At 37.1% G+C, this 25,419-nt stretch overlaps 1 protein-coding gene across 1 annotated transcript in view; it reads right to left on the bottom strand.

Annotated features, from left to right (window-relative positions):
• The window catches only part of LOC131156162 (protein root UVB sensitive 2, chloroplastic), a 75,222-nt gene extending 51,710 nt beyond the window's left edge, over positions 1–23,512 (bottom strand). The window contains exons 1-8 of the mRNA XM_058109625.1: positions 23,479–23,512; positions 23,226–23,345; positions 22,982–23,113; positions 19,165–19,253; positions 18,968–19,052; positions 18,582–18,641; positions 18,398–18,491; positions 18,152–18,249 (exon numbers count right to left, since the gene is read on the bottom strand). Coding sequence (XP_057965608.1) covers positions 18,152–18,249; positions 18,398–18,491; positions 18,582–18,641; positions 18,968–19,052; positions 19,165–19,253; positions 22,982–23,113; positions 23,226–23,237 — 570 coding nt within the window. The 5' untranslated portion in view covers positions 23,238–23,345; positions 23,479–23,512. The remainder of the gene's footprint in view (positions 1–18,151; positions 18,250–18,397; positions 18,492–18,581; positions 18,642–18,967; positions 19,053–19,164; positions 19,254–22,981; positions 23,114–23,225; positions 23,346–23,478) is intronic.
• Positions 23,513–25,419: the final 1,907 nt, after the last annotated feature.

Below are 25,419 nucleotides of genomic sequence, written 5' to 3'. Positions count from 1 at the left end.
TGAATTGAAATTATTTGTACTTTTCTCCCCTTGAGGTCTTTCGGCTTGATTGTCAATCATGGCTTGGTAGCCACGATTTTTGTTGCCTTGTCGTGGCTTCCAGTCAGCTGGTTTCCCATGTATCTCCCAACATGTCTCCTTAGTGTGGCCAATTTTTCGACAATGTTCACACCAGGGGCGTCCCTTCTGTTGTCTTGAACTCGATCCTAGAAGAGTCCCTCGAGATACCAAGGCAGACATTTCTAGTCCAGTATGATCAGTAGAGACTATCTCCTTCAGCATCACCTTACGCCTACTTTCTTCTCGTCTTATTTCTAAGAAAACTTCGCGTGTTGATGGTAAGGGACGACATCCCAAAATTATTCCATGGACATCATCAAGGGTCCAATTCAAACCAGCAAGAAGCTCAAAAACCCGTTCATTTTCGAGGCGTTTTTTCTATCGAACACTGTCTTCCGAGCATTCCCACTCTTCTTTGAAACTCAGATCGAGTTCCTGCCAAAAAGTGGTCATCTCCATATAATAGTCCGTAACATCCCTTTCTCCCTGTTTCATCTGAAGCTCGAAGATTTGGGACGAGTTCTCGGCGTCAGAGTAGATCTCACGTACGGCATCCTAGACTTCCTTCATCGATGGCAAGAAGAGATAGGTCATCCCGATCGATGGCTTCATGGAGTTTACCAGCCACACCGTGACCATGGAGTTCTCTGATTTCCATTTCCTATAGGCGGCAGCTTCGATTAGGGCAAGTTTCTGTGTCTCGTCGGTAAGAAATCCCAACTTTCCCTTGCCATCAATCACAAGTTTGATCGATTGTGCCCATTCTCACTAGTTCTTACCATTCATCTTCTCCACCGTGAGTTGGAAGGACGAGTTGTCAAGTCCTGTTAAGCCCAAGATGGAGATGGCTTCGTTCTCCCCTTCGTGAGATTCAGAGGTCATCGAACCTCTGCTTTGGCCGGCGGTTTCTGCCATTGATAGCTAGGTTTAATCTTCTAGCTCTGATACCATGAAATCAGAATGAATAATTTCTATATTTCTTGAATTTTTATTTTTTTTTTGTATACAACGGCATATTAACAAGGAAAGAATTGCCTAAAATAAATGCATAAAATCTGCCATTAAATCCCTATACAATCTCTCGTATTATTGACCCTGTATTCTCGAAATTTCTAATAATCTTCGGGATTTCTACACAGCGTGAATGCCCTCATAGATCTCCCTCTCATTGGCAACAATTTCAATTGGTCGCTCCTTCCTTTTCAAAGATCAACAAGTTCCTTATTTCGATAGACTTGGAACTTCACTTTCTTGACATAATTCAGAGCCTACTTTCTAGGCCTATCTCAGATCACTTCCCCATCACCGTTTTCACCAAGGGACTTAAGAGGTGGCTAACCCCCTTTGACTTTGAGACTAGGTGGTTAAACCATGACGGGTTCGAGGAGCTATTTAAAACTTGGTAGTCCTCGTTTCATGTCACGAGGAAGGCTAGCTTTGTGCTTGCCTCAAAATAGAAAGGGTTGAAAGAAAATCTAAAGATATGGGTCTTTCATGAATTTTATGGGAATGGGATTCTGTGTAAGAGCGTTAACTCTAATTTTATTACCATACTACCTGAGAAATCTAGGTCTATTAAGATAGAGGACTATAGACCTATTAGTCTAGTCTCCAGTGTTTACAAGATCATCACCAAAGTTCTAGCTAATAGGCTTAGTGTGGTACTTGATAAGACTACTTCAATAACTTAGTGTACTTTTGTGGGGGTTAGAAAGATAGTGGACACCATTATGGTGGCCAATGGGGTTGTGGAGGATATTTAGAGGAAGAAGAGGGGTTTCATAGTGGACGCCATTATGGTGGCCAATGGGGTTGTGGAGGATATTCGGAGGAAGAAGAGGGGTTTCATATTCAAATTGGATTTTGAGAAGGCTTGTGACAAAGTTAGTTGGAGTTGTTTGGATAATATTTTTGTAGAAAAGGTTTGGTGAGCAATGGCACTAGTGTTAAGGGGTTGTCTATCCAATGTATGGTGCTCCTTTGTTGTGAATGGAGAACCTATGTCTTGGTTTAGGGCTTCTAAAGGCATTAGACAAGGGAGCCCACTCTCACCTTTTCTATTTGTCCTAGTAGCTTATATGGTGAGTAAAGGGTTGTGGATCGAGGGTTGGTGAAAGGTTAGAAAGTGGGGAAAGGGAGTTTGGTGGTTTCTCATCTTCAATTTGCGGATGATAATATATTTTTCTAGAGGATCATAGGCTTATTTCATATGTATTTTGGGTATCCTCTATGTTTTTGAGAGGGTTTCGGGGCTGAAAATAAATTTAGGAAGAAAGGTCTAGCCAATAATGATATGCCTCTTAGGCATGTTAGGGAGCAGGCTTTAGAGGTGGGTGTGGTCTTTTAGAGTGGCCTTTGATTTACTTAGGGGTCCTTTTAGGGGGCAATCCCAGATACATGGGTTTTTGGAATCCAATGGTGGACAGAGTGGTTTGGATGGTTGGAAGGGGGAAAATTTTTCCTTAGGGGCAGAACCACCCTTATTCAGGTTTGGTTATCTAGCATTCCCTTACATTATTTGTCAATTTTTAAAATTCCACAAGGGATTGCAATAAGATTGAGAAACTAAGGAGAGATTTCTTATGGTTAGGAGTTGGGGGTTTTCGAGATCATTTAGTTAGGAGGGAGGAGGTCTGCAAGTCTAAAAAGGAGGGAGGGTTGGGTCTTGGAAATTTGGTGTCTAAAAACATTGCTCTACTAGCTAAATGCTTATGCATTTTCCCTTAGAAGGTCATTCCCTTTGGCATAAAATGATTAAAAGTAAGCATGGATCAGATGTGAATAGGTGGGAAACCACTGTTAGTTTGCAATGTTCTTCAGAGAGTCCATGGAAATCTATTTCTCATATTTATCCCTTATTCACTTCTCACATTAATTTTGTTGTGGGCAGGGGTTCTCAGATTTATTTTTAGAAATAACCGTGGTTGGGAAATGATGTTCTATCAACATCTTTTCCACGCCTCTTCCGATTAAGCTTAGGGCAAGATAGTATGATTTCTATTTTTTGTGGTTGTTTCAGTAGCCCTCTAGTTTCTTGGAACTTTCTTATCAAAATATCTCTAAATGATAAAGAGATGATGGGCCTTTCTTCCTATTGTCATCCGTCTTTAAATAGGGATACTTGGTCTTGGGCTTTGGATCATTAGGGGGTTTATTCTTGTAAATAATATTTTGAGTTTTTCGACCCATTCCAACTCTTGTTTTCCTCTATTTTCATGTATTTGGAAGGCCAAAGTTTCCCCAAAGATTAAGGCTTTTATTTGGCTGACTGCTAAATAAAATCAATATTAATAATCTACTGCAAATTACAGGATCTTTGAAGGCGTTATCTCCAAATGTTAGTGTTCTTTGTTACTTGAATTCTAAATCAGCACCTCATTTGTTCTTTACGCTGATTTTGCTTGGAGCATCTGAATAATTTATTTCACATGTTCGGAGAAGCTTGGATTTGTCTAGCGACAGGTGGATGGAATGTTGGCTATCTCTTTTGAGGGCTTTAGAAGGAAAAAGGATGGGACAGCTCTATGGAAGTATGCCATTTGCAATGCTGTGGGGTTTATAGTTGGAGCGAAATGCACAAATTTTTTCAAGGATAAAATTGAGCAAGCAGCTGGTTTGGGAGAAGATTCATTCTTTGGCTTCTTTATGGTGCATTGGCTCTGGTTGCTTTAAGGGAGCGAGCTTTCAGAAAGTCAGCAAGATTGGAGAAATTTTTTTATTTGATATTTCAAAGTAATTTTTTTGTATTTTTAGTTTCTTTTCTTTTTCATGGATTTTTCCATAATTTTGATGGGGGTTGTCTTGTTCTCTTCTTTGTAAATTCTTCTCTTTCTAATGAAATCTCTTCTTTTGCTATCAAAAAAAAATTGGAAATAGAAATGTGCAAGCAAAGAAGACTGTTATCCTTAATGGCATCAAAGAATTTGATGAACAGGAAATAATTCAGGGTCTTATGATGAATGGACTAATGGAGGGCCAATAGAGTTCTACTCAAGAAGGAATTGAACGAGGCTATTAGCTTTGAAGAAATATCTAGGAGGCAGAAATCCAGAGCTTTAAGGCTCAAGGAGGGGAACCGGAATACTAAATTCTTTCACAGGACAGCAAATGCTCATCGTATATGTAACACTTAATCCAACACAGTAAATGGGGGAATAACCTAAACCAAGGAAGAGGATTTTAAAAAAGGAATTTTTGATTTTTATATAGAGTTTTACCCTGAATGTGAGTTTTGGAAACCTACAGTGGATGGAATGAATTTCAGATCCCTCAGCTCCTCCACTGCGCGGTGGCTAGAGAGCCTTTTGACAAAGCAGAAATCTTCCCAGCTATTGAAAATTGCAAATGGGGATAAAGCGGCCAGTCTAGATGGTTTCTCCTTGGTTCTATTTCAGGCTAACTGGAACCTTCTCAAGCATAACATTATGAACATGTTCAAGGAGTTTTTTAGATCAGGAAATTTGTTAGTTGCATCAATACCACCTGTCACTCTTGTTCCAAAGAAAGTTGGGGCTATTAACATTAAGGATTTTTTCCTATTACCTTAGTGGAGACCATTTATAAAATCATTGCCAAAGTTCTAGCCGAGAGAATCAAAAAAGCAATGTCGGGAGTCATTGTTCAATATCAGCATGCTTTTTTGGTTAGAAGACAGATTATGGATCCTACCCTTATTGGTAATGAGATCGTGGATGCCTATCTAAAGGAGGGAACAAAAAGGGAGTAGTGTGCAAACAGGATAAGGAGAAAGCATTTGATCATGTCACCTGAACTTCATTCTTTATCATCTCAGGAAAATGGGCTTCGGGGAGCTTTGGTGTAGTTGGATTGCACAATGCATCAAACTACAGGCTTCTTAGTGCTTAGAAAATGGCTGCCCTTCTGATTTCTTTCACTCCACAAGAGGCTTGAGACAAGACGATCCCTTGTCCCCTTTTCTATTCATTTTGGTAATGGAGGTGCTAAGCCTCATGCTGATGAAAGCTACTAAAGGAGGGATTTTACAAAAGTTTCTCATCTCCTTGTCGTGGATCATACGATCACTTTTTGCAAAGATAACCCCCTTCATATCCACAACCTCCGATGCATTTTGTTACAGTTTAAGGTTGTCCCAAGCTTGAAAGTGAATCTTGTTAAAAGTGAGCTCATTCAGTCATTCCAATTGCAGAGAACATGAGGGAACGTACCTTGCTGGTCTTCTGGGTTATAAGAGGGATCCTTTCCCATTGGCTACCTTGGTCTCCCTCTTGGAGCCAAATTCAAATACAAAGGAGTTTGGGAACCCATTATCGAAAAGTTTGAAAGGAGACTAACAGGCTAGAAAAGAAATTTCTTATCAGAAGGTGGCGGACTCACTCTTATTAGGAGCACTTTGAGAAACTTTCCAGTCTATTTCATGTCCCTTCTTCCCTCTTCAACCTCAATTGCTAGAAGAATGGAGGCAATATAGAGAGGATTTCTTTCGAAAGCTAAGAGGACGACTTCAAATATCACTTTGTTAGATGGGAAGTGGCTAAACAACCCACTTGTTCGGGAGGTTTGTGGCTGAAATCCCTCCTTCACTAAAGCCCTCCTTGGTAAAAGGTTGCGGAGATTCATGATGGAGAAAGACCACTTTTGTGGGAAAACTTAGCTTCTAAATATGGGCTTGAGCATAACGGATGGTTAACACACAGTAGTAGAGGACCCTACAGAATGGGAGTTTGGAAATTCATCAGGAGAGTTTTGGATGATTTTTTCCAATATGTGAGATTTCGAGTGGGGAATAGGACTAACATTTACTTCTAGCATGACATGTGGCATACAACAGTAATCTTAGAGCTGCCTTTCCTTCCATCTACAATTTGGCTTGTGACAAAGACACCCTCGTCAGTCATTATCTCCAAATTACTTATCAAGGGATTCTCTAGAATGTTATTTTTACTAGGGATGCAGCAAATAGGAAACTCCCTGCACTCCCTAACATTTACAGCAATCTTTATAGTTTCCGATACCAAAACATCCCCAACGAACCAAAATGGGCTTTGGAAAAAAATGGTTTTTACAATCTTAGATCTTTCTACAAGAAGCTCACCAATGGGAACAAATTGCAACAATTCCCCTTGGATTCACAATTGGAGGACAGCAGCCCCTTCAAAGGCTGCCTTTTCTGTTTGGGAGTCTACACATGGAAATATTTTAACCCTTGGCAATCTACAAAAAAGGGGGCTTACAGTTATAAATAGGTGTTTTCTTTTGTGTGGCTGATGCAGAATAGATCAACCACATTCTTCTCCACTGCCCCTGGACAAGGAATTTGTGGAACATGGCCCTATCCTTGAGTGGATACAGTGGATTACCGTAAATTCTGTGGGAGGCAAGATTTGGGCTCGCAAAGGCATCAAAGCCACCAAAGACAAGTGAAAGGCTTTGAATGTCATCCCTCTCGCCATCTCTTGGTGTGCTTGGAAAGAAAGAGATAAGAGAGCCTTCAAAGATACAGCTACGTTGCTTCATATTTACAAAGATCAGTCCATTGCTGAAGTTTCCATCTGGCATAGTGGGCAAATTGTGAATGGTCATAAATTCTTGATGTTTGCGACGCTCACAGCGCAGTTGATGTTTTGTACTATAGGGTGGAATCCCCTTGATGCTCAGCTAATAAAAGTTTCTCTTTACCAATAATGAAAAAAGAAAAAAAGTAATCCTAACTCCCCCCCCCCCCCCCGCCCTGAAATCTGACTACGCTAAAGTCCACTACCACCCCCCAACAAATGGAAAAAAAAAAAAATCAAATCCACTCAGGAGAACAAAAACCATGCACTGCAAATAACTCATCCCAAAAGAATTGTGCATTAGGGAGTTCAACTGTATGCTAAACCACCATAATCATTTACACAAAAAAGTCATGTTTTTAGAGACCATACGTGCCAAAACCAAGCCCCCCACCTCCTTAGTCCAACAAACCGAATGCCATCTTCTCTCTTGCACTCAACCAAGAAAATCCCTCTTAATCTCATCAACGAATTCTAAATAACGATAAATAAAACAAAGGGATGCTAAAGGGACGCCTGAATGAGGATAATAAGACCACCTAAAGAGAATAAAGTACCTTTCCACCAATCCAAGTGCCTAGCGACCTCAGTCAGCACAAGATCCCATAAGCCTAAAGATCTAGGAATAGCAACCAAAGAAACTCTTAAATAAGTGGAAGGCCACTCTAAGACCCCAAACCAACAAAAGCCAATCAGAAGAAGAAGAAACTCTATATGACCATCTATAAAGATAACAGTATCACCCAAAAACTGTAAATGAGACACCCTTCATTCCCCACCCCAATACCTCCCACAAGCCCCCTATCCAAAATTCTATCTATTAATCTACTCAAGGCATCCACCACAGGAACAAATAAGAAAAGAGAACCACATGTTATGACTTGGTCTGAAATTATATAAACTTTTTAAGAGAGAAATATTAATCTCATTCTTATAGGGAGCAATTAGTGAACCAACTGTGTAATCTTCAGCAATTTTCTTCTAGCATCGCTGATAATTACTTTGAATTTAAAGACATCATGTGTAGGTGTGTTCTTAGTGAGAACCTTAGAGTGGTGATTATGTTCAAAAAAGGCTGGGGAGATGAGGGTACAAAGCAGATTATTCTTGCCAAGTTTAAAACATCCCACCTCTTTGTTTGAGGCTTACCACATGGCTTTAGAACCTAAGAGATTTCTCCATCTATCCAACAGTAACATTGCTTCTATTGATAAAGATTTTCATCTAATGCCACCTGTAACGCAGAACGTTCTGACTTGTGGAATGAGAACGTAATCATGGGATGACATAATGCTCTAAAATGTGGTACATTAGGGATATACTTGTACAAATATATAGGTGAAAATTTTGACAATGGTACACTTTCAATAATAAAATGTGTCATGAAAATAGTAAATCAAAACTTTGGATCGCCGGACTTAGGTTTCTAGAAGGATAAATAACCACGTTTTGGAACATTTTTACCAATCTGCAGTCCACTAAGGTATTACCATTTGCCATTATCTATGGTTTCATCAACCTAGTTCAATTTCCAAGTGGTACTCATAACCCCATCCAAGACGTTCAAGAGAAAACTCAAATTGTTAAGGATAAACAATCAATAAATAGTTAATGATAGTGCAAATAATTGGGTATCCCAACTACATAAATGGTTTGCATATTGTCTGACCCTTAGGAACTGAACTAGGCTGATGAAACCATAGATAAATCATAAGTCTTATCAAGATAGGGCCTTAGACTTGGCTTTAGTGACCTTAGACACTATTGATCCTTCTAGACCAAAGATGGACCTTGACCTATCACCAAAATTGTTCTTTAGGCTTGCAATGAACTTCGAGCTGAGTTGCCAACTACGACAAGATATGTTTGTCAGTGACTCAGAGAAGTATGATGAGAAGCGAGTATTTGGATGGATCTTTTTGACCCAATTTGGAGGCCTATGTCAAGGAATAAGATAATGCATTATTGAGTCCTAAAACCCAAATGTGCTTCGTTAGTTAGTTGTTAATTATGTCCTTTTAGTTTGCTTGTAGTTTCGTAATGCTTGAGTATTCTACGGGTGTATTTGTAATTTCATGTAGTCTTAGGGTCACATGTTAATTCTCAATTCAAATTCAACAATAGGGGTATGTCTGTAATTTCTTGTGTTATTGGCTTCCTTGTAAATAGTGTGTGAAAGCCATGTGAAGGTGGTTATTGTTGAATTTGAATCAAGAATTACATGTGATCTTTCCCCCCAAGTGTATCTCCTTCTTCCTCCCCCTTCCTCTTCCCTTCTCTCTTTAATTTCTTCTAATTTCTCTCTTCACAGCAAATCCTTGATGCAACACTGCATCATTTGGTATCAAAGCCCAAAATCGATCCCTACTCTTCCACTTCAATCCCCTATCTTCCACTGTCATTCTTTCTTCTTCTCTTCTCCATCTCTTATTTTCCTTCTGAATTTCTACTTTGTTCTATAACTTCTCTCTCTCTCTCCCTGCTTTGTTTATAATTTGAACTTTCTCCTCTACATTCTAACTATTTTCTCAATTCTAGTATGCTTTATGTTCTGTCTACAAAGCCCTTATTCTTCTCCCTTCCTCTTTCTTCCTCTCTCCTTTTCTCCTCTTCTCTCTATTACTCTCACTCAATTCTCTCTCTCTCTCTATCTATTTCTACTATTTCCTCTTTTCCCTATTCCTCTTTTCCACTCATATTAGTAAGGCTACAAACAAACGAAGCTGCTCATGAGCGACTCAAGAGCTTGGCTCAGTAAGAGCTTGTTTAGGCTCGTTTATATGAGCGATCTCCAAACCTAATGTTAAGGCTCATTTAATAAACGAGTCAAACCTAAACATGAATTAGATCAGTTCTTTTCGGCTCATGAGTGGCTCAATTATGGGCTTGTTTAATAGGCTTGGACTAGGCACATTTATGGGCTCATTTAATAAGGTCGAGTTAGGCTTGATAGACTATAGTAGGCTTAAAAAGTAGGGACTGACTGGGGTTGGGCACGTCCAACTCAAACTCCATAACCTAATTTAGTGATATCACCAATGCCCAAGGCCAATAAGCTGGTTAGATGAGGGCAAAAAAACTCTAAATCAGTATTAATAAGAGCCCTTTTTCCTATTTTTAACTAAGAAAGCCCCAAGATCCTCTCATCTCTCACAGTGAGAGGTTCTAACTTCTGAAAAAATGAAACCATTCATGAGCATCTCAGTAGCTCAGCTTGGTAAGGGCTTGTCAAATCATTCATTTGCATAATGAACAAGCTTAAGCAAGTATAGTAAAGTTCAATTTGAGCTTGGCTTAAGGCCGAGTTTGGTTAAAATTTTCATAAACAAGCTTGAGCATGGCAAAGCTTGGCTTGGCTCAGGTCATTTGCAACCCCATTAATCAGCCCTGAAATGTTCCCTCTGCAACCTACAAGATCTGGCCCAAAAAAATAAAAACTAAGACCAATTCTGCACTTCTCGAAAAATTACAATCATTCCCTTCAAATTCAAACCCTCCAGCCAGCATACCTCCACACCATCCATACCATCAAAAACAAACATGTCCAAAAGGCCCTCCCCAAAAATTTTATCACCTTCTAACTAGCCATGTGGCCCTATGTACCACCTGAAACATTCCCAAACGGCCTACCACTCTTAAATCCCAAGTTTCTTGTACTTTTCTTATTGCACCACCACCATCACCATTGCAATCGCCACCCCTTGAACTATCTTCACCGATTTTTCATCAATGGAAACTTGTTGATAAGGACTCATGTGCCCCACACGTAGGGCTACAAATGAACCAAGCCGCTCTCGGGAGCTCAGCTCAGTAAGAACTCATTCAAGCTCGTTTATTATCTAAGTCAATGAGTACCAAGCCCAATCTTTAGGCTTGGTTTGTAAACGAGCCGACTGTGAGCACAGCCGGGCTCAACTTGTTTTGGCTTGTGAGCAGCTGGATAATGGCTCGAATGGGCTCATTTATTAGGCTCGTGAAGGAGCTCAATAATGGGCTCGTTAATAGGCTCATTAAGTTGGTCCAATCCCAAGAGTCCAACACTAGTCCAACTACCCAAGGAGAAAGACACAAATCCTGGCCCAAATTAATCAAACCTAGAAGATGGATCTTCAACAACTTTGTGCTGCCTTCTACCTACACTGCCTTTTCGACCTCATTCTGCCCCTTCTCTCCATTTGGCCTTCCACTCTTCAGAGCTACCTTCTGGCAGCTTCCCTTTCCTCCCCATTTGGCCTTCCACTCTTCTTTTCTATTCCGTTGCACAACCATTTGTCAACAACCACAAAGGGAGATCGCATTCCGCAATCAGTCGGCCACAAAGAAGATCAGCCACAAAGGAGATCAACAATCAGCCGTAGATCTCTCAACAGTTGGACTCTTGGAATCAAAGATCTGTAGTCAGAATCACACTTTACGACATGGCTGTGGCTCCCAGTGTCAAACAAAGAGCAAGGGCATTGATTTGTGGTCAGCGTTGCTATAATCACTTTGTTCATTTAGGCAGAATTCCAGTGCTCTGATTTTTTAATAGAATGCTCTGATTATTTATGGCAGATCTTTGTTTTTACTGCTTCCCTTTTCTATAGGTTTTCATTTTAAAACATTTGCGTTGTTTTTTCAATGTCAAATTTCCTGATTCATGTGACTAAACTACAAAATTGAAAAATGGAAATCGTAGGAACACAGATTATAACATTGCCAAAAAATATCTGCTGGGAAAAACAAAAAGGAAAACAACTAAAAAAAATAGCAAATAGGATCATTTCCAAGTGGTTGACCAAGAGCTCCAAATTAAAACTCTGATTAGGGAAGTTGGCGAATGACATGACTAGATTTCTATACTATTCATTGGATGGTAAGAAAGAAAATTTTGAGAGCATTGATTTTCTTCTTTTGAGATGAGAATTAATAACCATTCTATTACCAAAAAAATAAATAAATAAAAGACATCCAGCATCCTGTAGGTCTGTAAGCATGAAAACAAGCAACTAGAAATTCACAATAACTGGAAATTCCCAAAGGTGCCAAAGAAATAGTAATATATAGACAGCTATATGCTGTGTGAGACATTTGAGAAGACAAAACCACGAGAATTTCACAAATAAGTTCATGTATTTCTAGTGGTATTTTGTGTCTTGTATATCTTCACCCATGATAAAATAAAGTTCCATGGAAAATAAATTAAGGCAACATCTTATTCATATTGATGCCTCCACATCATATTGTATTGTTTAATCATCAACTGGAAATATAAATATATCGTTTTTGTGGATGATAGCTCTTCATCATTTCCTATACACAGCTTTCCCTACTTCTTCATGGTGCTAATCAGCAAAACTGTTAAAATTTTCTCAAAAGAATATAATCAAGAAAATTGCTGGCTAATTGTGCCTTAGGAGTGATTTAAAAAAAAAAAAAAACTGGGTGCATGAAATTGTAATCATTAGGTCATTTATAAAATTTCAGCTCAAGCCTGAACTCGAACTCGAGCCCGAGCCCGAGCCAGAACCCAAGCCCGCAAATGAGTCGAGCCCGAGCCCGAGCTCGAGCCCAAGTAAATATTTGCAGTCTCAAGCCAAGTTTGAGCCCAACTTTCTGAGCTTGAACCAAGCCGAGCCCGAGCCCAACAAGCTCGGCTCGGCTCGGCTCGGCTTGTTTGCAGCCCTACCCACACGCCAACAACGTGCATGTGGAATTTCAAAAGCCGCCCCCGCCTCCGCCCCCCCCCCCCCCCCCCCCCCCCAACCCCTAGCGTTGCAACTTCCAGAACCAAAAACTAAAAGTTGCTTCCAGCCACTGTATTATGAATTTTTCCTACAAAAACTTACAATTTTGTGAACCTGTTTGATGGAATATGAGCTTGGTACAAATTTTGAAGGATTTACTAGTGCTGTCAACATCACAATCAGACCAAATTGCTGCCATTTTTAAGTTGTTTATGAGGATTTGTTTCACTTGAAAATTGTTCTTAAGAAATTGAAAGTGAAGTCTGTGATTTGCAGGAATAGATTAAGGATTGTAAACAAATTGTTTAAGGGTCCATGGTGATACATAATTGCAACATGGTGACCAATGTTGAGTTGTCTACGAAGGTGGAATTATAGTCCAATAGCATACAAAGTATGGAGAATGCCCTGAAAAATATTATTAATCCTTAATAGGCTAACAACTAAAGTTGCAGCCTAAGAGGCCCATGGATTTTCTTACCAAACTGGAAAGAGCTATAGCTGCTGTCCCTCATACTTTTGTGTTGCTTGAAGGCCAAAATGATCATTTAAGGGAATTAAACTAGAAGTTTCAGATTTTAATGGTGATGGTTCTCCTAATGACTTTGATGATTGGTTGTATAGTGTATTCTTTGGAGTACTATTTCAGATGGTGTATGACATGAATGAGGCTAGAAAGTTGTTCTTGGATGAATAAAAATTGAAGGGAACTGCTCAAATTTGGTGGATTAAACAACAAGAGATCTTTAAAAGAAGGAGAATTAGTCATACTGCAACATGGAATGAAATGAAGCAAGCAATGCACAATTTGTGCCTCCCAATTGCCTGCAATGCATTCATCTACAACTCTTTGATCTGAAGCAAGAACAAAAGACCATGATAGAGTACACTAATAGGCTCTCTCATTTGGCTAGTGGGATGTGCTGATAGCTTTGTATAAGAAAGGGTTGAAGCCAGCTATTGTCTCCAAGCTTCTAGCTTGTTGTCTCATTAAAGTTGGGGATGCAGTGCAAGTTGCAATTCAGATCAAGGATGATCTGCAGCATAATCCTCCTAGAGCCACATGGACCCATCAGTTTGAGAAGAGTACTAGTGGAGTAGTGCGACAGAAGCCAAAAGCAATTACGTGAAGGAGTTCGAACTATAGGAGGTCTCCTGAGCATTTTGGAACAACTTCTAAAACCCAAAAATCAATCAATTTCTTTTCAAATGTCAAGATTTTGGGCATTAAGCAACACTATGTCCTAACTAAGTCATTGCCATTGCTGAAAAAGAAGAAGATGACAATGATGGCACTCAAGTAGTTGAAGCTGTAATAGAAATTCCAAGTGACTTACATGATAATGGCAATGTGAAGATCCATTAAGCAGTCCAACATAGGCTCTCTTCCCACAAGGTTGGAGAAAAAGAAAATTGGAGGCAAACTAGCAACGTTCAGACTCAAGTGATTTGTCAAAAGCAACTTTGTACCTTGATTGTTGATCATGATAATTGTACAAATGTAACTAATGAAGTCGTGAAGAAGTTGAATTCAGAAGTTAAATCTCATCCCAATCAATACAAAATTGCTTGGGTGAACAATACCAATTGAAGGTCCATGATTGTTGCTTCCTTACCTTCAAGATTGGTCAATTATGGAGACAGTGCTGTGCAATATCCCTCCTCTCAAGATTTGCCATATCTTTTTAGGATTTCTTGCAGTTTTTCATCACTATTCAAAACAGAGGAACTGAACGAAGCAGAAGACTAACAGAATCTTTAATTAAAGTCGAGACATCACACTATAGAGTGAACAATCATCTACTTTCAACAGCATTTCCACTGCGATTTTTATCCAAACGAGAAGCTTTGGCTAGCCGTTCACTCACCATCAACAAGAAGAAGAATAAGTTGATGTCATCTAGCTCTTGAGCTCTTCCACTCACCAAACTGAAGCATTCCTTTCTTATGAAGCGAGATGATTCTATTCACGGTGATAGACTCCTTGGTACTTTCCCCAACTCAAATGAGTAAAGTTCTTTCAGAAGGAAGGAATTGATGTAGGACAAGAGGCAGGTATTTGAATGGATCATTTTAACCCAATTTGGATGCCTAATTTTTCCCTCAAGTCAATGGATTATCAAATCCTAAACCCAAATGTGCTTAGTTACTTGGTTGTTTATCATAGGTGATTAGTTTGGTTGTAGTAGGATTATGTGTTTGGAGGTTTGTTTGTAAAATTTGTGCATTTTAGGAGTGTGTAATTTCATGTAGTTTTATCTGGCACATAAATGAAGGGATCAAACTATCGAAGAGATTATGGCTGATCATGTTCACCAAGAAATGACCCAAAATTTCATTCAATTCCATTGAACACATCTTTTGGCCCGAGAAATCCCAATTGGATATGTAGGTCAGTCAATTCACTTCTTCAATTGCTAATGAGAAGAGTTTTCTTCCCAAATCAGGATTCCTATAAAAGCCTCATTCCAAAGAAGCATCTGTAATATAAGTAATTTCTTGAGTTATTGGTTTTCTTATAAATAGAGTGTGAAGACCATGTAGGAAGTATCTCAAGTGCTGTTCTACATCACTCAGTTCTTCAACCTCAAATTTCCATTCCTAACCCAAGGATGAGCAACAATTAGCAATTCTAAAGTTTGTTGAAAATTCAGTAGCCATGGAATCCATAGTTGAGAATCCCTTTGAGGTGATTTATCCTCCATGCATTAAATATGTGTCTCCATCTTTGGCATTTCCTCCATCCATATGTCCCTTCACCAAATATACTAAAACATCATCCATCAATCTAGAATATGGATCAAATGCATACTTGCTTGAGTTGCCGACAAATTTGGATATTAAATTGAATTTCTTGTTTGGAGGACTAGTTATATTCTACCTGAGGGCATTGGAGTCTTCTGTGCTACTTTCCCATATTGTCAATTCAACTCTTGCCACCCCTTAATTTTACTGTATGCTCAACTTTGTTCCAGCTTATTGAGCTGGTACTACAACACTATTTCAAAACCCAAGTTGAGTTTTCTCCTATAGGGGATAGTTTAATGGACAACCAGAAGTGAAGAATTTTAGACACTTATACAGTAGCTATAGATTCAAAATATCAAGATTTCTAATTTTTGTTTTGAAATTTTGGTTATAATTTTAGGGTTTTTCCTTTTTTCTTTTCGGTTTTTGAAGAAAGCAAGAGAGAATACATTAGCTCAAAATATATACAAAGGAAATGAAAAAACAGAAGAAATCTACGAAGACTTCAATAGCTTAACAGAACCTATGGAACCTCTTCACCGCTAGAAATGTAGCCCCCTTATATCCTCAAATACGATGTTCACAACAGAATCAGGCAAAACAGAAGAGTTCTCGTATAACATAAAATTTATAGACCTCCAAATGTGACAGACTCTAGCAGACAAAGTGAGCTCGCTTAAATCTGCTGAAGGAACTGCACCCAGCAAGATGAAGCTATCGATTTCCAATTGCAGACCAACCAGGATTTCTCAGAGCAGCAGTTTCCTTCTCATAAACCTGCTTAGTGAAAACACATTTAGGAACAGATGGTTCCTTGATTCCAAATCTTGACAACATAAGAGAAACTAAATGTTGTATTCTCCCCAACTTGGACAAATGGTCCAAAGTCTTAAGCCTGTTCCAAGTAGCCAACCATACCATAAAAGCATGCCTGACAATACACCTCTTGAACCAGACTGCAGCAGACCAAGAGACAACAGGAGTGCCGGACCCCTCTTTCTGATCAGCCCGTGAGCAGAGGTGAGATTGAAGGAGTCAGAAGACAGTTAATTTAGGGTTGTTATGAGCATTTTTAGATTGTTAGACCTTTTTAAATACGAGCTGATTAAAAGGAGCTTATTGATATTGTTTTAAAAATATTTGGCCCCCTTCTCCCCCCCCGCCCCCATGGGGTGGTGGAAAAGGAGCTGTTAGAAAGAAATAACTAGCTTTGTGTTCAGTAAAAAAATTGTAAGATGCTATCTAAAATGACTATAATGGATACTTATTTTTAGGAAATATAATTAATGCTTTGATAGTCTTGAAATATTTGAAAAAAAGATCAAGGACACTAATGAATAGAACAATTTGTTGGAGAAAAAGCTAGCTTTTAGCATTTAAAAGCTTCACGTCTATAACTTTTAAAAGCTTCCCAGAAAAGTTAAAAGCTGACTTTTAAAAGCTGGAAAAGCTGATTACCAAACACGTTAGACTCAGCTTTTGCTTTTAAAAGGGTGAAGTTGAGGCAAAAAGGAGGGGCCAAACTCACCCTCAACACTTTCTTTGTGTGTCTTGTAAAGTCGGAATGCAGTTGTCAACTTTGAATCAAACTTCCCTTCAAATTTCCATGTCTCCCTCCTTCTTCTTCTACCTTATGCTTGTACCTTCTTCTTCTTCATCTTTGAATCAAATTTCCCTCCAACTTCCCCTCTCTTCCTCCTACATTCTTCTTCTACGTTATGCTTCTCTTCTTCTTCTTCTTCTACCTTATCAAAGTCTGGAAAAATCCAAAAAAAAAAAAAGAACAGAGAAAAAACCAAAAATTTGGAAGAACAAATAAAACCAGCGCAAAGTAACGATCCAACAAATAACGCCAATCGTGCTGAATATCAGAAAAGCTCAGCCTCTTACATTCCCATAACACACACACACCAAAGAGGAGCCAAATAATGTATCTTCTCCCACACCAACAAACATAACGACTTCTTCCCTGAAAAATACGCACATTACACTCCATCCACAACCCCGAAAATACTGCAAAGAAAGCACATTTCCAGAGTGCTGCCCTTTCCTTTTTCCTCCCAAAGATAACAAAAGAAACTGCCAAAAAGACCTCCACTGCCTTCAAACTCATCCAATATTTGCCTGAAAAATCAAATAACTAATTCCATACCCTCCAAGCATAATCACAATGTATAAAAAGATGCGATGCAGATTCTAAACAATTAAAGCAAAGTACACAGACATCCGGAGATAGAGCCTTCAAAGGTCGCCGGAACCCACAAAAAGTAGTTGGTATTAATTCTATCAAATGCAACAACCAAATTTGGGAGCATTTTCAAAGTGTAAAATAGGTCATCAAAGCGTCATTGCTGTGCTTTTAGCAAGCTTAGTGCCCCCTTAGGGCCTCTGGCGAGGTGTTTGCCAGGCACATTGCGAAGCGTAGATGGTCAACATTTCTGTACTTAATGTGGAGCATTGCATGGAATCCATGGATAGAAATTGTTGAGGAGGTAAACAAACAATTTCCATTAGGAGATGTCAGTCATGCATACTCAAACCATGCCTTTGATTAATCATCTCTTATGCTTGCTTTATCGTTTTTGCTTCTAAGCTTCAGCTTCCTTGTACAAACTTATTTCATTCATCTGCATATGAACTTGATTTGGAAATTCAATTTTTCAGCCAGCAGTGGACAATTTGTTTAGAGATTGTGAAGCTTATATAGAAAGTCTTTGATTGAAAGGACCAAGCATATGTGAAGAGACAACACAACACCATCACCCACAAATCATCTTAGTATCCTAGTTTCATAAATGCCTAGCCAAATAGAAGAATTTGCAAAACTGGGAATTGAAAATGATAATAATTAAAATTATGTTCCATTTCAGAAAATCCAATCATTTAGAAATACCATATCCACATGCAACCTAAAACTTTAGGAGGCTGAGCAAAATGGCCCCAAATCAGCAAGGCACCCCCTACCCCACAATACCCCCACCAGCCCGCCCCACCCCACATTTTACCAAAAATGGAGAAGAAAAATAATGGAGATGATTTTGTGTCATCCATATATATTTTTTATATAAAAAATGAATCGTGTACCTTCGCAAAGTTACCAAGGCCCGCCATTTCAAGAAAAAGATGTGGACATAAGGGAGAAAGAACTTCCAAGCCAGTGCCCAAATCGTAGAGGACATCAGCTGATAATAGAAAGCACATTCCACTTAGATATCATTTTTATAAAGAATACAAACGTGCAATCTAGTGAACAGTTTAAATACGCATGCATATTCAAAAGGATACAGAAAATATGAGAAAAAATTCATTTTCTAAAGCCAAGTTGTAAACCTAGGATTCTCCAACGTTTTGGCTCTGAATCCATTCTTGCACCTAAATTGCTACATATGAGCTTTCCCACATGCTGCATCCCATCTTTTAAAATCTGTACACCATCAACATACAGAAAAACTTATTGAAGCAACAAATGACATTGGGACTTGGCATCTTGACTATCGAACTGATGATGGCTTACCCAACTTACAGCAGTTGCCTGAGCAGGAGTAGGTCGCAAGCCTGCAGCAAATAGCAGCGACTGTAAAGGAGTAAGAATATTGATCAATATAACTCCCACATGAGGATTGTTCTTCCAAGTGCATATTAAAATGAATCATGCAGCACACTTACCGACTAACTGTTGCTGGAAGATAACTCACAAAATCTATACTCACTAAAATTACTTTTAAAAGCTATAAAAACAAGAGCAAGTGGTATCGGTGCTTGACAAATATATTCACATCTTGCAACACGCACGTGGTGAACTCCCTTTTCTCAAGCATAAATAATGGCATAATATTAATTCTGAATGTAAAACTGTAGTCTTGTTTCTTTACAGCTGCTTTGTAGGTATCAGAAGAAGACCTGTGTTGATAGCACAGATAATGCCGCGCTGGAGAAGTGCTGCAGTGCTCGAAATTGTGTGTATCTAAGATATCCCTCATTTACACTGCATAAGCAAGATGCCAAATGCAAAATAAAGTAGTAAAACTACCTAAGTTTATGCATTCCTGTACTAGTACCAAACTTGCAGTTTATAAAATACAAATAAAACAAGTTACCTATATGGATATCCTGAGGGGAAAAATTTATTCAAGAAGGAATCAACCATCCTATAAAATACAGGTCTCGAGTCATCAAGTATCTTCACCTGAAAATCAAATCCAGTTTTCAACTTTTTTATCAGTTTAAAGAATAAATAGTTTATGCCAGGAAAAAGAACTTTTGCATAGGAAATATAACTAAATTTGAAAGATACTGGCCAGCCAAAAGGATTTAGAAGGCTTCATGAGAACACTTCATGGACAAATAAGCATCACACCTCAAATGTCCATCTCACAAGTGCCACAAAAAGTCATGAGTTTGATAAACTACATAGAAAGGCCCACTCCGCCACACATACAGCTTGATTGCATGTGGAGAGATAAACAAGCCAGAGCTAACACCCATTACAGGGAAAAAGATAGTTTTCAAATAACCAAAAAATAAATGAAGGCAACAAAACCAGAACCCATGACCTCCTCGAAACCGTAGCTCTGGTACCAAGTTAGATTTCCCCTTTACAAGATTAAGTTGTCAGGTTGTAGGACAACAATGTATTGTAAACCTTAACATCTACCATATGGTACTCCAATTGTTAAGCTCCTCAAGTCCTATGTCAAAACTCTAGTTAAATCATAGAAGGGGAACAAAACTCCAATGACAAGGCATGAGAGTCTATTCTTTAGTCATTTGGAAATAAAGCACTAGTTACTCAATTGTTGAATCAATGGGTGCTTTGCGTTGAAGTAGATAACCAAGTAGACACTACCACAAGGAAACGTTTGTTTATGATATCTACTTTGATAACATTTAATTAAATTTCATTTGTTTAAAATAAATCCTATAAATGCATTAACTTCATATTTGGCTTCAACACAACTATTGCTGACAATTTTTTCTTTTTTAAATAATTATTATTATCATTTGCATGGAGTGCAAATTAAAAATTCAAATCTGCAACTTATGGTTCACTTTGGAACACACACACATTTAGCCAATCCCTCAATCCAAGAAAAATCATAATTTAAAAATACTAACCAAGGGCAGGCACATCATGCATCCATGGCTCCTAGACTCCTTAGGGCTCATTTGGTATCATTGTTGTTTTTTATTTTTTAGTTCTGTTTCTCCATAGTGAAAAAATAGATTATTAAAACGTGATTGTTTTAGGGCCTATTTGGTATTGTTGTTGTTTCCTATTTTCTGTTTCCGTTTCTCCATAGTGAAAAAACATATTATAAAAACGCATTCGTTTCTTTTGTTAGTTTTTTGTTTTTGTTATTAGCTTGCAGCTATTTGCCAAAAAATTGAAAATCATATTTTATGGTTTTCAGTTGTTTTGGCAACTTGTTGCTAGAAATTTTAATATCCAGAAATAGTTTTTTTGGATTAAATTATTCATTTTATACATTTTTAAATTAATCATATAAATTTAAATATAATTAAAAGAAAAATTATACATAAATTTTAAAAAATAATAACAAAGCCAATTACAAAATACTTTTACTATTTTTCAATTGTCATGTCTAATAAAATTTTTATTGTAAAGTAAATTTTGAAAGTAAAACAATTAAGTAAATTAATTATAATAAATTTTATTTTTATTATAGTAATATTTTTAATGTGTATTATTTGTAATTTTATTATTTTAATCATATTTTTATAATATTTTGATTTTAAAAATGAAATTGAGCATTTTTTTAATTAAAATTTTAATTTGTATTAGTTTTATAAATGTTAACCAAACAGGTTACTAATTTCTTGTTTTTCGTCTTTGTTTCTAGTATTTTGTTTTTGTTTCTAATTTTTATTTCTCTAATTTTTGACAGTGATACCAAATGGCCCCTTACATTGTCATTTTTTCTGTTTCTATTGCCAATTTTCAGTTATTTGCCAAAAAAAATTGAAAACCAAATTTTATGGTTTTCAGTTGTTTTGGCGACCAGTTGCCAGAAATTTTAATATCTAGAAATAGTTTTTTTGGATTAAATTATTCATTTTATACACTTTTAAATTACAATCAAAACTAAATGATCATTTCAATTTAAATATAATTAAAAGAAATATATACATAAATTTTTAAAAAACAATAATAAAGTCAATTACAAAATACTTTTACTATTTTTCAATTGTAATATCCAATATTTTTTTTTTTTTTTTTTTTTTGTAAAGCAAATTTTGAAAGTAAAATAATTATAATAAATGTTATTTTTATTGCAGTAATTTTTTTAATGTGTATTATTTGTAATTTTATTATTTTAATCATATTTTTATAATATTATTTAATTCGAACATTAAATTGAGCATTTATTTAATTAAGTTTTAATTTGCATTAGTTTTTTATAAATGTTAACCAAACAGATTGCTAGTTTCTAGTTCTTAGTTTGTGTTTCTGGTTTTTGGTTTTTGTTTCTCTAATTTTTGACAGTGATACCAAACAGCCCCTTATTTAAGGAGGACTGAGAAGTAACCCCTTCTTTTAAGTGGGGTCACATCCTAAATGTGTGTTCTGCAAACAATTTAAAAATTTTAGGGAGATAATTGAAGAGTCATAGAGATAATGGGGAGTTGTAGGCAGTTTTAAGGAACATAAATTTACTAATTATACAATAGTTGATAGTTTTGGAAAGTTTGACTTAAAAACAAGGAGGCACCTTGTAGGCTATAGTTTTATTAATGACACTAAGCCCCCTTTTGTTTCAAAAACACAGTGAAATCACAATCTCATTAAGTTTTATTAACAAAACATGCTAAAAAGACCAAAATGTCCGGACAATAAATTAATCATTATTAGTTATTTAATTGGTTTGATTAAAATTCATACAAAGCTCAAGGTTTACTCCCTCCTCACCAGCAGTAAGCATGTCAAACCAATGCAGCATCTTGGGACTAACATAGGATCCACTCAAGGACCTACTGATTTAGATAGATATAAATTGTGTTCCCCAACTGGAGAAGTCTTTTTTGGGGAGAAACTATGCATTCTGCATAGCCACCTATGAACCTGTTGGCATAACATGGTCAATGACAGTGGGCAAGTCCATAAGGAATGAGACAGCAACCAAATGCTTGTTGATGGAATGTAGCACGGTTACAAGGCCATTGGTGGGTTGATCTAGGGTAACTGGGATGCACACTTAAAGGTGAGTAGGACTTAATTAAGTCTTGAAATTTTTGTGAATGGTTTAATTAAGTCTTGAAATTTTTGGCAATATTAAATATGTTAATTTGATTAATTATTTTTTCAGGAAATTTTGTTATGTCCATCGCCTCTTGTCAAAAAAAAAATAATATTTTGCATAATTTAGAAGCACAAGGGGTTGAATGTTTGTGATGGAGCCACACAATATCACTTTCTTCCTAGACAAATAGAAGAGGGATTTTTCATAACTTTTCCTAATTTTAAACCTGCAGAAAAAGTTTTTGAGCATATAATGTCATTTTTACCTTATGACAAAATAAATTTAAAGAATCTTCATGAAAAGACAAAATAATTTTAAAGAATCTTCATGAAAAGTAGAAAACTGAACAAAGTCGGGAATCCCCTTTTAGTAAAAAAACTAAAACTAAAAGCATTAAAAATAAAATAAATAAATAAATAAAGGGCAAACCCAGCGGTACAAATGAAATCCAGGAACTTATCAAATGTGAATAATAATTCGTAACACACACATATTCAGATAATTTAGACTTCTAGCGAAGTTGGGAGCAATCCAACCAACAATTTAAGTAAAAGATGGATATTAAGAGGTTATAATTACAAAAAATAACATTATACAGAGAGAGAGAGAGAGAGAGAGAGAGAGAGAGAGAGAGAGAGAAGGGAGGGAGAAGTACGGAGAGACGGCCATCGAGTTCAAACTGAAAGCGGCGAGAGATGGAATCAGAGGTTTCGATCCAGAAGACGGAGCATGGAGGCGCTACAACTGCCTCCTCCCCGTTCTTCTTCTGCACAATGCCAATCTTTCCCTACATTACATATACATTATAGGCATCAAATAGCATCAAATAACAAATTGCACGCGAGAGAGAGAGAGAGAGAGAGAGAGAGAGAGAGAGAGAGAGAGAGAGAGAGAGGTACCAGCAAGTTCATGGAGAGGACCAGTGCGGGCCTGAAGCATGAAGGCGGACTGAGAAAATTGGCGAGGGTGAGTTTGGCCCATTTTCAGTGTATTTGGGAACATAACAACGAGTCATGTGGCTGATGAAAATAAAAACATTAGATTTAATTAAGTTAAAAAAACATAATAGATTGTATGATAATTTCCTTCTAATATTTTGAAAAAAATATATGACTTCGATTAAGCATGTGACTAAAGTCTAAGAATACTCACCCACTTTAGCACATAAATATATTGGCAACTCATCAAATATGTAAATTATTAAAATCAAAGGAGGTTGATTTGTCAATGACAAGACAACTTAAACTCATCTCTAGTTTGCCCACCACACATAATCGTCGTTCATCACCACTAAAATTCGTCGATGAGATCTTTTCCCCTGTTTAGTAGTAGCTTAATATGTGTACATGGATCCTACACCTAACTCGAGTGTAGCGCCCTGAATCCACCAAGTGGGGCCCAAAAGTTACGTGTTTCAATCACCTGTTATGATACCAAACACTTAAATCATGCAGCGGAAATAAGATAAAAAACCTCTAATTAAATATCATAGTCTATCTATCTATATATATATATATATATATATATATTTCATAAATAGCTACCACCATTTGTTTATATTACATACCAGCATTTCAAAACATAAACTATACATAAGCTATTTTTACAAACTCCCCAATATTACCAAAACGCTACCCTATCAGAGCCCTAAGTTTGATCTCCTGATGGACTTGAAAATATGATTATCCACTAGGGTAAGACACATCTCAGTAAGGAAGAGCAAATCATGGCAGTGTGTGACAGAGAGTTTAAATAATACAGAACATATATTCATTTATATTTCACTGTCAACGGCAGCTGAGAAAATGCATCATTAACAACAAAATCATCATCTGATATCATACTCACATTCATAAATACTTTTAATGATAAAGATACCCGAAAATATGGAAGATTACCCGCTCATACAAGTAGCTTCCTTCTACTCTAATACCAATATCAGGGCACTCACCTTACTCAGTAAGCCCTCGAGCTATGTATATAGGCAACGTCTCCAAGAATAGGGGAGGTTACCCTGTTATACAAGTAGCTTCTGTAACGACCCAAAAAATACTGATATTTAAATATTAAAAAGAGAGGAAAATAGAAATAGGAATAGAATGAGGCAGTAGACTTCGTCGACGAATACAGGGGTTCGTCGACGAGAAAATACTAAGAGGCGGATTTAGGCTACTCTAAATTTCATCGACGAATACAAGGATTCGTCGACAAATTTACTGAAGGATTTGTCTCGTCGATGAATCTGACCCTATAAATAAGGAAAAATCGGATTTTTATCTCATTTCAGCGCCCCTCTCTCTCTCTCTCCCCCCTACGACTCTCTCTCCTTCTCTCTTCGTTTTCGGGCTTGTTTTTAGCCGGATCGAAGATCTGAGGCTACCCCGACGCTCTTGACGAAGTTCTTTGCAAGTCTGCAGGAGCTGATCGTTGGAAAAGTTGGGTTGGATTTTGGCATTTTATTGTCTTTCCCTCAGTTATAAGAAATGGTGTAGGAAAGAAAATACTAATATTTTGTTATAGGGGATTGTGTTTTCTGGATGTTGAGCTAGGAATCCTACGGGTATAGAGCCAGAGTTTTATAGGGGCTTTTCAAAGTTAAGGTAAGGGAAATATGCTATGCTAGGAGTTTTAATAGAGTTAATAGAGATTTCATAAGCATATATTCATATCAGTTTATTATACAGTTTTTACAGAATATGAGTTTAAATGCTTATGTGGCCTGAGTAAATTTTTCATGTGATGAAAAATTTATATAACTTTTATAATGTGTTATACTATATTGATTACACAGATATAGATAGTATATACAGTTTATATAGTTTTTCCAGTATATGAGATTACACAGAATATACAGATATAGATTTATATACACAGAGAGTATACAGAGAAATGTACATGCATATACAGCTTTTATATAAGTGGTTTCATGAAACAGATACATACATACATACATATATATATATATATATATATACACACACATACATGCATACAATTTTACTCATATCAGTATCTATATTACAGCTTTATACAGAACAGTATATACAGAGTTATAGTGTGTCATGTTTCCTATTACCATGACATACAGAGTAT

This window comes from Malania oleifera, chromosome 5 (genome assembly GCF_029873635.1).
Source record: "Malania oleifera isolate guangnan ecotype guangnan chromosome 5, ASM2987363v1, whole genome shotgun sequence".
Taxonomy (NCBI): Eukaryota; Viridiplantae; Streptophyta; class Magnoliopsida; order Santalales; family Ximeniaceae; genus Malania; species Malania oleifera.
Note: the sequence above shows the minus strand (reverse complement) of the source record. Positions and strands in the feature narration are given on the sequence as shown.